Source organism: Vombatus ursinus, unplaced genomic scaffold, assembly GCF_900497805.2.
Source record: "Vombatus ursinus unplaced genomic scaffold, bare-nosed wombat genome assembly UNPS02010822.1, whole genome shotgun sequence".
Taxonomy (NCBI): Eukaryota; Metazoa; Chordata; class Mammalia; order Diprotodontia; family Vombatidae; genus Vombatus; species Vombatus ursinus.
This window is the reverse complement of record NW_020950600.1, coordinates 4,231,195-4,244,373: the sequence shown is the minus strand read 5'-3', so window position 1 is coordinate 4,244,373 and position 13,179 is coordinate 4,231,195. Positions and strand designations below refer to the sequence as shown.

At 48.0% G+C, this 13,179-nt stretch overlaps 1 protein-coding gene across 2 annotated transcripts in view; it reads left to right on the top strand.

Moving 5' to 3' along the window:
* The first annotated feature begins 12,817 nt into the window (after window positions 1-12,817).
* Window positions 12,818-13,179, top strand: part of DVL1 (dishevelled segment polarity protein 1) — a 47,120-nt gene continuing 46,758 nt past the window's right edge. For both annotated transcript variants that reach the window (XM_027855388.1, XM_027855387.1), the window contains exon 1: window positions 12,818-13,073. In XM_027855388.1, coding sequence (XP_027711189.1) covers window positions 12,904-13,073 — 170 coding nt within the window. In that variant the 5' untranslated portion in view covers window positions 12,818-12,903. The remainder of the gene's footprint in view (window positions 13,074-13,179) is intronic.

Below are 13,179 nucleotides of genomic sequence, written 5' to 3'. Positions count from 1 at the left end.
AGCTTCTTGAGAGCAGGGACTAATTTTTGCACTTAGCACAGTACCTGGCACATAGTAGGAGTTTAATAAAGGCTTATTGATTGACTGCCCTCAAGGAGGTTACATTCTAAGGGACGATACATGCACATTTAGGTATATACAGGATATATACAAACCAGAGACATGGTAAACCTTGGAAATGAGGCACTAGCCACCCATCGAGACCAGAGCAAGGTCTCCTGCAGAAGGGGCTACATAAGCTGAGTCCCCACCCCCATCTCTGTCATCCTCCTTCCCCTGCCCTCCACGACCCCTTCTCTCCTCTACCCCACCATTCACCATCCTCAGCTCCCATCAGAATTCCTGCCAGCTGGTATTGGGGAATGGGGGTGTTGTGGTTGGCTTCCATTCCTGACCATGCCCAGGGCGGTTGAGGTAGGGATGGGTTTCCCTTGGCCCATCAGCCCTGGTGCTGTCTTGAACCTTTTTACACTTCTTGAATTGGACTCCACTGACCCCACGGTCATTCGCTCGTCCTTCTTGTATACCCTCCTGTATATTTCTCATCTACATCATAACAATGGAGACAATAAAGGCCAAAGGTACCTGTGGTCTCAGCCTCTCTCTTAGCGTTATCATTGAAAGTCAGTGACATAGCTGTAAGCCATGCTGGTATCTCCCTTCTGGGGCTGTCATCTTGGACTTTCAGCCCAACTGCCACAGATTGCCAGCCTCACCACCTTGGACCTCCAATCTTGCCACTTTGGACCTCCAGACCTACTGGGAGCTGCCACCACACCTGTGATGAAAAGGACCCACTTGGCTCTGTCATCTGTCATCTGGCTCCCCCCACCTCCAGACGGAATTACCTTACCACTGCCCATTCTTCCTCCTCCTCCCCAGCTGTCTCATCCCCATTGACCTTCTCTGCATTTCAAAGATCTTGGCAGAAGAAGACCCAGTTCCCTTCTCTTTCTAGGTCCACATCCAGATTTTAACAACCTTCCCTTTTAGGCAGTTCTTGGGTGAGATTTTTAAAGCAGGGAGATTAATTGTAGGAGAAAGTGCTGTATGGGTGGGTGAGAGTATTGGGGCAGGGGAGCGAAGATGAGGCGGCATTTGAAGGAAAGAAAGGACTGAGGCTTAACTAGGTTAAGTTGGAGCCAGGTTCTTGAATGCCAGAGTAAGTACCCAGAGACAAAACTAGATAGATGACAAACAGTCATCATGAGAAAGACGTGGAGGGGCAACTTGGTGGTGCAGTGGATAGAGCTCTGGCCTTGGAGTCAGAAGGACCTGAGTTCAAATTCAGCCTCAGACACTTGACATTTACTAGCTGTGGGACCCTGGGCAAGTCACTTAACCCCAATTGCCTCACCAAAAAAGAAAAAAAAATAGAGAAAGACGTGGAAAGAGAAAGAAAAGCAGACCAGTGAGGACAGGAAGCCCTGAAGGACCACTGGGCACATTTTTCAGTTTGTGTCCCCAGAGCCCTGCACATATAGACATTTCATAATGGCTTGTTGGATTGGATTAGCTGACCCTCCCCCATTACCATCCTATGGGCCTTTGGGGGTAGCAAATGTGCCCTGAATCTCCAGCCACCCCCCAAATTGGCTCCTAGAGCTGGCTTCTTAGAAATGGATCTGGCTGGTTTGTGGGAGGTGCCCTAGGCCCTGGGGGAGGCAGAAAGCCCTCAGGGTCCATAACCTGGCATCTTCTTTTCCTATCTCAGACAGCAAGTGGGGTGGGGGACAGTGCTGCTCTCCTAGGCCCCCGAAAATGGTTGAAACCAACAACTGTGTATTTTAGTTCCTGGGCCCTTGGGTTCTCAGGTCTCTGCATCCTGGGCTTCTGGATTCTGGGATTTCTGAGCCCCTCAGCCTCAGGAGTCCTGAGTTATTATGTTGCTTCTGGCCCTCTGGACTACTGGGTCTCTGGGTTCCTGAGTGTCTGGGTTCCTGGGTCTCTGGGTTCCTGAGTGTCTCGGTTCCTGGGTCTCTGGGTTCCTGAGTGTCTGGGTTCCTGGGTATCTGGGTTCCTGAGTGTCTGGGTTCCTGAGTGCCTGGGTTCCTGAGTGTCTGGGTTCCTGAGTGTCTGGGTTCCCTTGTCTTTGAACTTCCCCATTCCTCTGTGCTTGTGAATCCCTTGCTCCTGGAGCCAAATGCTTTTGGCCGTCTGAATTCCTGCTCTCCTGGGTCATTGAGCTCCTGAACCTCTTTCTGGGCTCCTCAGTATTTGGGCTCCTGAGGTACTGGATCTCTGGGTCTTTAGACTCCCAGGTCTCTCAGGTCCCGGGATCCTGGATCTCTGCTTCTCCAGGCCTTTTGACTCCTGAGTTTTTGAGGTTGCTAGGCCTTTTCATTCCCATTCTCCTGAATTTCTGGCCTTCCAAGATTCTGGGCTGCCGGCTTTGGAGGACAGACTGGTGACGTGGGCAGCAGCTTCTGAGGTTTTGCTGTTTACAGTACTTTTTTCCTTCGGGCAGCAGAGTTCCTGGGGTTGGAAGGCCCCCAAGACCAAGGAGGTCTGAGTGTGTATGGGGATGGGCATGCGTGGCACACGCAGGGGAATCAAGGGGGGGCTAGGAGCTTTTGTTTCATTTTTTCCTTTTGTCTTTGTACCCCTAGTGCCTGACCGGGGACGTGGCACATGCTAGTTGCTTAAATGCGTGTTGGTTAATTTATTGAGTGAATATTCCATTCTAAAGGGCAATGAATTTGGATCCTGTGTGACCCTAGCTAAGTCACGTTGGCATTCTAGACCTCAGTTTCCCCATTTGTAAAACAAGGGGTCAGACTAGTTGATATTGAAGGGATCTTCCAGCTCTAATTTCTGGGCTCCCTTGATCTATGACCTCACTTTTCCTAAGGTTCAGTGGTCCTTTTCCAGCTCAAAGACCCTCAAAAACCCTGGTTGCGGGCTCAGATCTAGGCTCTTTTGTCTGCCATTCTGGGAAGGCTGTTTCCAACCAAAAGGACAGAATCCTCTTCCTCCCCTACTCTCCCCTCATCCACCTACTCAAGCTCTATTTCCAGCTCTCCTGTCTCCCTCTAGTGGCCAGAGCTCCAGATCCCCTGGGGCTGGAGCTTAAAGAAAAGACACTTTCACTGGCCAGAGCCCAAAGCAGGCTGTGCTCAGCGTCACTGGGGGTCTAGTCTAGGGGATGGGCTAAGGGATTCTGACTTTAAAAAATTATTTTTTTAAAAATATCATCTCCATTTCCAAATAGACCTCTGCTTCCCCTTTCCCTAACCCAGGTGCCATACTTCATACCAACAGATAAAAAAGAAAAAAAAAAAGGGACGGAAAAGCAGTTCTATGAAATTAACCAATACATCAACTGAGACTGACCATATATGCAGTGTTCCACACCCACAGGCCCCCACTTCCCCAATAAATAGAGGAAGATACAATTTTCATATTTATTTGTATTTATTCACTTTATATTTATGCTGTATGCACTTATATATTTCCTTATTGCTTCCTCCATTCTTTGTACTTAGATCCTTAGAGCCTAAGGCAGTCCCAGTGCCTGGCACATTGTATGTGTTTAATAAATGGTTATTGATTGATTGATGGAGTTGAATTTCTTCAATTAAATGGAGTTGACTTTCTTTCCTTTTTGATTCTTTCTACTTACCTTGTTGTAGTCATTATGTGCTCTGGAAGGGGTTAGGGCACAGGTCCATCCCCACCAAGGGTCCATGGGGCACCTTCCCCCTTCTTCTTTTCCAGGTTTTCCTTTCTTAAATCTGCATAAGTTCATAGAATAGATGTCTTCTTATGTTTTTCTGTATTCTTCCCATTCATCATTTCTTAGCTCAGTGATACTCTATTTTATTCGTGGACCACAAGGAGTCTAACAGCATTCAGATAAGGATGCCTGGAAGTCAACCAGAAGTTGTGGATAATGGGAAGTTTGTAGTAATAATAGCTAGCATTTATATTATATAACACTTTAAGCATTATAAAGCACTTTAAAATTATTATTTCATTTTATTCCTACAAAAACCTTAGCGGGGTAGCTAGGTGGCTCAATGGATAGAGCACCAGCCCTGGAATCAGGAGGACCTGAATTCAAATCTGACCTCAGACACTTGACACTTACTAGCTGTGTGACCCTGGGCAAGTCACTTGACCTCAATTGCCTCACAAAAACAAACAAACAAAAAAACAAACTTAGGAGGTAAATGTTATTTTTTATTTCCATTTTACAGATGAGGAAATTGAGTCAGACAGAAGTCAAAGTGACTTCCCTAGGATCCCATAACTAGTAAGTGCCTGAGGTTGGATTGAACACAGGTCTTCCTGACTCCAGGCCTGGCCACCTAGCTGCCTTTTAAGTAGGATGAGGGAATAGAGGCTTCCTTGAACAGAGCTAAACCCTACTGACCCCCTCCCATGGCCCTCAGGAGTCCACAGGGCTGCCAGAGCCTGCAACATCTTGTACCCATAACCTTGAGCAGACAAGGATTACCTGAACTGGGGACTGGGAAAGGGCTATCTCCATCTCTATCACAGAGCCTCTGTTAGGCAAAACCTGAAGCTGGGCAGCTAGGTAGCGCCATAGTGCATAGAGTGCCAGACCTGGAGTCAGAAAGACTCATCTGAGTTCAAATCTGACCTCAGACACCTCTAAGCTGTGTGACCCTCTTTGCCTCAGTTTCCTCATCTGTAAAATGAGCTGGAGAAGGAAATGGCAAACGGCTCCAGTATCTCTGCCAAGAAAAATCCAATTGGGGTCAGAAAGGGTCAGACCTCATTGAATAACAACGCAGCTGGGCTCTCTATACAGGTATATTCCTGGTGGCTGTTCCTGGGTGACACACTGCGCACTTGGAGCTAGAAGACCTGGGTTCTTATCCCAGCCTTGCTGTTTACTAGTCATTTCATCTTACTGAGACTCAGTTTCTTTATTTGTAAAATAACAGGTTTGGGGTCTGAGGCTCCTCCCAGCTATGGTACTATGGTTGAATCAGTTACTGAACCCCAACCTTCTGACTCCTTGCTACCTCTGGAGCACCACAGGCCGGATAGGGAGACTCCAGGTGGGTGCCCGCTGCCAATTCTAGGCAAGGCCACCCCATTCTTCATGATCTCTGGCTCAGCAAGACCCAGGAATGATAGCAAGGGCTGGCATTCAAACAGTCAACACTCTAGAGTTGTTTAGTTTAGTGCACAAAATGCCAACAATTGACCCAGCAGGCTTATATTAAGCATTTCCTATGTACTAAGCACTGTGCTGAGACCCAGCGAGATTTAAAAAAGGCACATGACTCCAGGCCCAACACTCTATCCACTGTACCACCTAGCTGTCCCATGTGTACTATAGTCTTCCCTTATTAGAGTAGAAGTTCCTTAAGGGCAGAGATCATTTGTCTGTCTCCCTCTGTCTCTCTGTTTCTGCCTCTGTGTCTTTGCATCTTTCCCTTCCTCCTCCTCCTTCTTTCTCCCTGCCCAAGACACACTTTTTCAGCAATGGCCAGTATGGGGTTGTATTTTGGTGAATGATTCCTGCTTATGAAGAGGAGTGTTTTGGTTTTTTTTGTTTTTTTGTTGGGGTTGGGGGAAGGAGTGGGAAGTGTAGATGTTATAAATATAACAGCTGTGAAAATAAAAGATGTTATAGATGTTATTATGCATGTTACAAAAATGGTTTTAAAAAATAAATTCCCTCAAAGAATTTCCATTTTAATGCCTTTACATGATCTCGTTTGATACTCAAAACACCCTTTCTAGGTAACCACTACTAGTGCCTTTTACAAATGAGGAAACCGAGGCTCCGAGCAGTTACATCTTGTGCCTGTGATCACTAAGCTAGTAAGGGTCAAAGGTGGAGTCTGAACCCAGATCTCCCTGACTCCAGACCTCACTTTCTAGCCACCATGATGCTGAATCATCCCCGGTGAATGTGTGGGAACTGGCTGGGCCACACCAGGTCTGGACCTCCACACCCAGCTTTCCCCTATCCATGCCCCCAGTCCCTGGGGAAGTTAATCCATGTGTCTTTGGAGTTCCAGCCCTACGCCTTCCTCCTCAGTATTCCACCTCCCTTCCCCGGCCATCTCCACAATATGTATAGTGATATTGTTGAGATATTCAGTGGCGTCCAAGTCTTTGTGACGTTGTAGACAGCACAGTCCATGAGGTTTCCTTGGCAAATGATTCTGGAGTGGTTTGCCATTTCATTCTCCACTTGTGTGTAGTATTTGTTGGTGTTATTCAGTCACTTTTCAGTTGTGCTGACTCTTTGTGACCTCCATTTAGGGTTTTCTTGGCAAAGATCCTAAAGTGGTTCGCCATTTTGTTCTCTGGCTCATTTTACAAATGAGGAAACTGAGGCAAACAGAGTGAAGTGACTTACCCAGGGTCACACAGCTAGGAAGTGTCTGAGGCCAGATTTGGAATCTGGAAGAAGAGTCTTCCTGACTCCAGGCCCAACACTCTATCTACTGTACCACCTAGCTGTCCCATGTGTACTATAGTCTTCCCTTATTAGAGTAGAAGTTCCTTAAGGGCAGAGATCATTTGTCTGTCTCCCTCTGTCTCTCTGTTTCTGCCTCTGTGTCTTTGTATCTTTCCCTTCCTCCTCCTCCTTCTTTCTCCCTTCTCTGTCTCTCTTTCTGACTTCTCTCCCTCCTTCTTTCCTTCTTTCTCTGTCTCTTTGTCTATGTGTCTCTCTCAGCATCCCCAGCTCTTATTGATTGGCATACAGCAAGTACTTAATAAATGCCTTTTTCATTCATTCACTCGTATTCATTCATTCAATCAATCTGGTTTGTCCACAGGATTTTCCATCACCGCAGTTATGAAATTGGTCCAATTTGACTTTGCAGGACTTTGCCTGCATTTCCCCCTGTTTTAACCTTATTTTCCTTGACATATTTTATTCTTATATCACCTTCTTTTCCAAATATATCCCTTCCACCCTCTTCACATCTAACCCTCCCTTGTAACAAAGCTTAAAAAAGAAAGAGAAGAAGAGGAGTCATGCCATCCACCCAGTCTGTGGACCGTCCGTCTTCCACACCCAGAGTCCCCTAGCTCTGATGGAAAGGGAAGGAGGTGTTGCTTCCACTTTTCCTTTCAGCGCTGCCTTTCCCAGTGAGCTCCACGTGTTCAGGTGCATGCTAATAGTCTTGTTTTCTCTCACTCTTTGCACAGTGTTCGATGACACCCAGGTACCAGGAGTAGTCCTGAGAGAGCCATTTGGTCATATCTGTGAGTTGTAAGGGAACAGGTCACTACTTCGAGGATCTGTAATTTCACCTGTGCTAAAGCAGATCACAGCCTGTCCAGAGATTTTAGAGCGGTGACCGAGGTTTCAAGGTTAGGTGACTTGGCCAGAGTCTCCCAGCTAGTGGGCATCTGAGGCAGGGTTTACTCCAGGTCTTCTGGTCTCCAAGCCGAGCCCTCTTGCTTCCCTGCCCAAGCTGATTCTCTAGGCTGGGATGATCAGAGAAGGACTAGTTGTCCTAAGCTGAAGGCAGAGAAGGTTGGTGCTTCCCTTAGAAAACTACTGGAACCATTTTTTTCCTCTGGGGAAGCCTGTGTATGGAGTAAAGGAATGAATGAATGAAAAAATCAAGTTTTTACTATGTGCTGGGCACTAAGCTAAGTGCTGTGGTTAGATATACCCTTTAAAGTCTGAAGGTTAGGAATTGAACCATCCCATCCCACCTGAAACATTCCTGGACAGGGGCAAACATCTCCAGGGCCTTTACAGAGACACAATGAAAATCCAGCCAGCACAGCAATAAACATCTATTTAATTTACTTTGGGATTCCTCCACCAAAGTCCTCTCCTGATCCCTCACCCTGGCATGAAAGGAACTCTGGATTCTCCAAGGCTGTGCCAATGGAGTGGGGGCCCTGGCAAGCCCTGGCAAACTGGGAGAACCTCCAGGACAGCTCAGCGATGACCTCTATGGGTCTTTTAGCCCAGGACTAGCAGAGCTAAATTAGGACTTTGGGGTGGAGGTGGGGGAAAGCTAGCCAACAGGCCGGCCACAGCAAGATGATTTATTTAGTTACAGCTACTCTCTGAGAAAAGGGGCAGCTAGGTGGTAAAGTGGACAGAGTACCAGGCTTGGAATCAGGAAGACTGATCTTACTGAGTTCAAATCTAGCTTCAGACATTTACTGGCTGTGGTATTCTGGGCAAATCACTTACCCTGTTTGCCTCAGTTTCATCAGCTGTAAAATGAGGTGGAGAAGGAAATGGCAAACAACTCCAGTATCTTTGCCAAGAAAACATCAAATGGGGTCACAGAGAGTTAGATACAACTGAACAATGACAAAAATTTTTAATTAATTTATTTTTAGTTTTCAACACTTGCTTTTATAAGATTTTGAGTTCTAAATTTCTCTTCCCCTCCCCCTGCCCCAAGATGGCATACAATCTGATATAGGTTATACATGTATGATCATATTAAATATATTTCCGCATTAGTCATGTTACAAAAGAAGAATCAGAACAAAAGGGAAAAACCACGAGAAAGAAAAAAACAAAAAATAACAAAAGAAAGAGAAAATAGTATGTTTCGATCTGCATTCAGATTCCATAGTTCTTTCTCTGGATGTGGATAGCATTTTCCATCATGAGTCTTTTGGAATTGTCTTAGATCATTGCATTGCTCAGAAGAGCTAAGAATGACGACTTTTTTTAGTGAGGGGTAAGTATTACCTATACCAATACCACACAAGCTTGAATTGTGTGTGTTTTTTAATGCCACACTTAATATCCATTCATAAAACAAACATGGAAATAGAGAAAGCACATTTTAAAATGATTTTATATAAAACTGAACTTCCATCATTTACAAGTGGATCAGAGATCTGCCTCAGAGGAAGGAAGACTTGGGTGGAAGTCTTGTCTCTGAGGGACCACAGGCAAATCACTTAACCTCTCCATGACCCAACCAACAAATATTTACTAAGCATTCCCCAAAAGTAGCAGAGTCCCCGCCCACAAGGAGTTGACATGTTACTGAGATACACAACGTGTGTGTACATATGTAAATGCAAAGATCGATAAAGTTGTAAAATGCAGTTTCTTTTTAAAAATAATTTTGATTGATATCTTTTGTTTTTCACATCATCCACATTCCCCAATCCATCCTTTCCCCTCCTTTCTAGGGAGCCCTCCCTTATAACAAATAATAAAAAAGAGGGAAAACGACCAATTTAACAAAACTAATCAACACATCAAAAAAGTTTGACACCATATTCAGTGATCCACACCCACAGTCCCCCACCTTTGCTAAGTAAGGTTAGGGTGCAGTTTGGTGCCAAAGACAGCTAGGTGTCCTTGTGAATAGAGTGCTAAACAAGGTTAAAGAAGACCTTAGATGGAATCTTTTTAGCTATATAACCATGGGCAAATCATTTAGCCTCTCAGCCTCAGTTTCCTCATCTGTAAAATGGGAAAAATAGCAGCCTTTCTCTACCTCACAGGGTTGTCGTGAGGATCAAATGAGATTATATACATATATACACACATACATACATATATACATATATTATATGTATATGTACATATGCAAACCTTAAAGAACTTCAGAAAAAGATAGGGCTGGGGACAGGACCATGATTTCATTGGGATAGGGCACCCTCAGAAGAGGAAACTTCCTCTGCTAGTGCAGGTCAATACCTTCTCTTTGATTCACAGTCTTAGAGACCATAAGAAGTTAAGTAACTTGTTCGGCCAAATGCTAATAATAATGATGCTAATAATAATAATAATAATAGTAGTAGTTGTAGTTGTTATTGTTATTGCTGTTAGTGTGCGGTGGATAAAGTTACTGGACCAAGAGTCAGGAACTACTTACTAGCTGTGTGACCCTAGGCAAGTAAGTCACTTGACCTCTATCTACCTCAGTCTTCTCATCTTTAAAATGGGGATAATAATGGCACCTCCCTCCCTCCCTCTCAGGGTTGTCATGAGGATAAAATGAGATAATATTAGTAAAGCTCTTTGCAAACCTTAAATTCATACACACATACACATTTAGATAGATATTTTTTCATTTAAAATTTTTTTTTAATTTTCAGTACCAAATTCTCTCCCGCCCCCATTCATTGAGAAGGCAAGAAATAGGATGTCATCAAACATAAGAAGTCACACAAACGTATTTCCACATTAGCTATAGTGTCCCCTCCCCCCCAAAAAAAGCAAGAAAAATTTTAAAAATGAAAAAAATCTGCTTCAATCTGTACTCAGATTCCATCAATTCTCCCACTGGAGGTGGATAACATTTTTCATCATGAGTCCTTTGGAATTATCATGGGTCATTCTCTTGAGTAGAGTAGCTAAGTTTTTTACAGATGATCATTGTTACAATGTTGTTGTTACTGTGTACTATGTTCTCCTGGTTCTGCTCACTTCACTTTGTATCAGTTCACACAAATCTTCCCAGGTTTCTCCCCCTCATCATTCTCACCATTTCTTGCAGCACAATAGTATTCCATCACAATTATATGCTACAACCTGTTCAATCATTCCCCAAATTAATTTTTTTCAAGGGGGAGAAAGTACTAATAATTAGAGAGATGAGGAAAGGCTCCCTAAAGGTTGTCTCGGAGTTATTCTTTGAAGGGAGGTAGAGGGAAGTGAGGAAGGAGTGTATTCCAGACATGGAGGACTACTTGGGATCCAGACCAGATGTCAGATTTGCCCATCTGCATCAGTGGAAGGAGTTTCCATGATGGGAGGGAGGAAACAACCTTTTATTAAGCATCTACTATATTCCAGGCACTGTGCTACAAATATTATTACAAATATTACAATATTACAAATAGTATCCCATTTGATCTTCACAACAACCCAGGAAGGTAGGTGCTATTATCATTCCTACTTTACCGATTAGGAAACTGAGGCAGAGATTAAGTGACTTGCCCACAGTCACTTAGCTAGTATGAGGTCAAATTTGAACTCAGGTCTTCCAGACTCCAGGCCCAGCTCTCTGTCTACTGTGCCACCTTGTTTCTTAGGCCTGGGCCCCCCCAAAAAAACCCCTATAGTAACCAAAATGTCAAGCCTTCCTGCTTCGCTTCTGGGAGAGCAGCTCAGAGAGAATCAAGCTCCCAGTGCATCTGACAGATACCTTGTATCAGTTACCAATCTGTAACAATATTATCAGTCCTCACTCAGTATTCTGGCTGCTGGGGACCTCAGAGGTCACCTCCTTTGCTTGGATGTAAGTGACTGATCCAGGAACCAGGCTCCCTCCCAGGGCCTGAGAAGTAGGGCAGTGGATAGAACCTCTGGCCTGAAGTCAGGAAGACTCATCTGCCTGAGTTCAAATTCAGCCCCAGACACTTACTAGCTGTGTGACCCTGGGCAAGTGACTTAACCCAGTATGCCCCCGTTTCTTCATCTGTAAAAAATGAGCTGGAGAAGGAAATGGCAAACTGATCCAGTATCTTTGCCAACAAAACCCCACTCATGAAGAGTCAGACACTACTGAACAACAAAAGAGCCATTCTAGCAGAAGGCAGCTGGGGGAGACCTCTGTAGGAAACACACCCCAGCCAGAGACACAGACAGGTACATATACAGACATCGAGACAGAGACACAGAGAAACATGAAGTCATAGAAATAGAAATGAAAGATATGGAGCCTGGAGGAAGAGTCACACAGAGACATGGAGTGACACAGCCAGAGACAGAGATTCAGAGAGACCCATATATACAGACACAGAGACAGAGACACCTGGACAGACAGAAAAACAGGAACAGGGAGAAAGAGACACGAAGTGACACATAGCTAGACACACACAGAAGGTCCGATATAGAGACACGCAGAGATAGGCACACTGACTGAGGAAAGGAGACGGACACCAAGAAGGACGGCGGGAACCCGTCGGGTCCTCACACGCAAGACACTGTGCAGGACGGGCCCCAGACTCCTGGCTACAGGGGCTGCGATCGCCTCCCGGGGCAGCGAGCAGCCTTCCCAAACCCCGGCAGCCTTCAGCAAGCGGGACGCACGGGCACATTAAGGAGTCTCGTGACCGTGGAGTCCCCCCTCCCCACCCGGTCATAATCGCCGGGGTCGGTGTGGGGGGACAAGGTGGGATGTCTCCCGGCTGCCCCTCCCCATTCCCCTCCCCCGGGATCCCGGCCACTGGGGCTGCGGTCCCTTTAACTCAGCCCTTGGCTGCGGAGGGGGGCGAGGCAGAGCCACGCGCATAGACGTCGCGAGGGGGCGGGGGGCGGTGCCGGCGCGGGTGCGGGCGGGGGACTGGGCGCTGGGACGGGGTTCGGGGCCGGGGCTCGGGGGGGGGGGGGGGCGTCACCGGGGGAGGCAGGCGGGGGGGGGGGCCCGGGGGCAGGGGGCCGGGCCTGGCCGGGCGGGGCGGCCGCATTACTCACGCCGCTAATTGCAGGGCGCTGGGAGCCCCCGATCCGGGCTCGGCGCTCGCCTGTCTGTGGCCCGCTTGGGCTCCGGCTCCGGCTCCGGCTCCGGCTCTCGCCGCCGCGGCCCTTTAGAGCTCGGTCAGTCCCCGGCCCGCCTCCAGCCAGCCCGGCCGGTGGCCCCGAAGCCCCCCCACCCCGGGCAGGCGTCCGAGGCGGCCTCCCCCGGCGCGCCCGGGCCGGGGCGCGGATGGGCGGCCGCGGGGGCAGCGCGGGGGGCAGCAGCCGGCGCACCGCCTCCGCCTGGACCTCGGCCTTGGCCTCCCCTTGCGGCTGGCCCGGCCTCCCTGCGCGATCCGGAGCCGCCTCCGCCTCCGCGGCCTGGACCAGGGCCTGGGCCCCGCCGGCCCAGAAAGCCCGAGCCCCCGGCGCCCGGCCTCCGCTCCTGCGGCCGCGGCCGCGGTCCACTCGGGGCCCCGCACTCCGGGCTCCGCGCTGAACCAGTGCCACCGCCTCCTCCGCCCCCGGCTCCCCCTGCCCCGGGCTCCCCCGGCCCGCCCCCCATGGCGGAGACCAAGATCATCTACCACATGGACGAGGAGGAGACGCCCTACCTGGTCAAGCTGCCGGTGGCCCCCGAGCGGGTCACGCTGGCGGACTTCAAGAGCGTGCTCAGCAACCGGCCGGCTCACTGCTACAAGTTCTTCTTCAAGTCCATGGACCAGGACTTCGGGTCAGTGGCGGCTCTGGCGGCGCGCGCGGCTCCCGGGGCCCGGCTGGCTCTGGTCCTGGCTCTGGCCTTGTCTCTGGCCCTGGCCTTGTCTCTGGCTCTGGCCTTG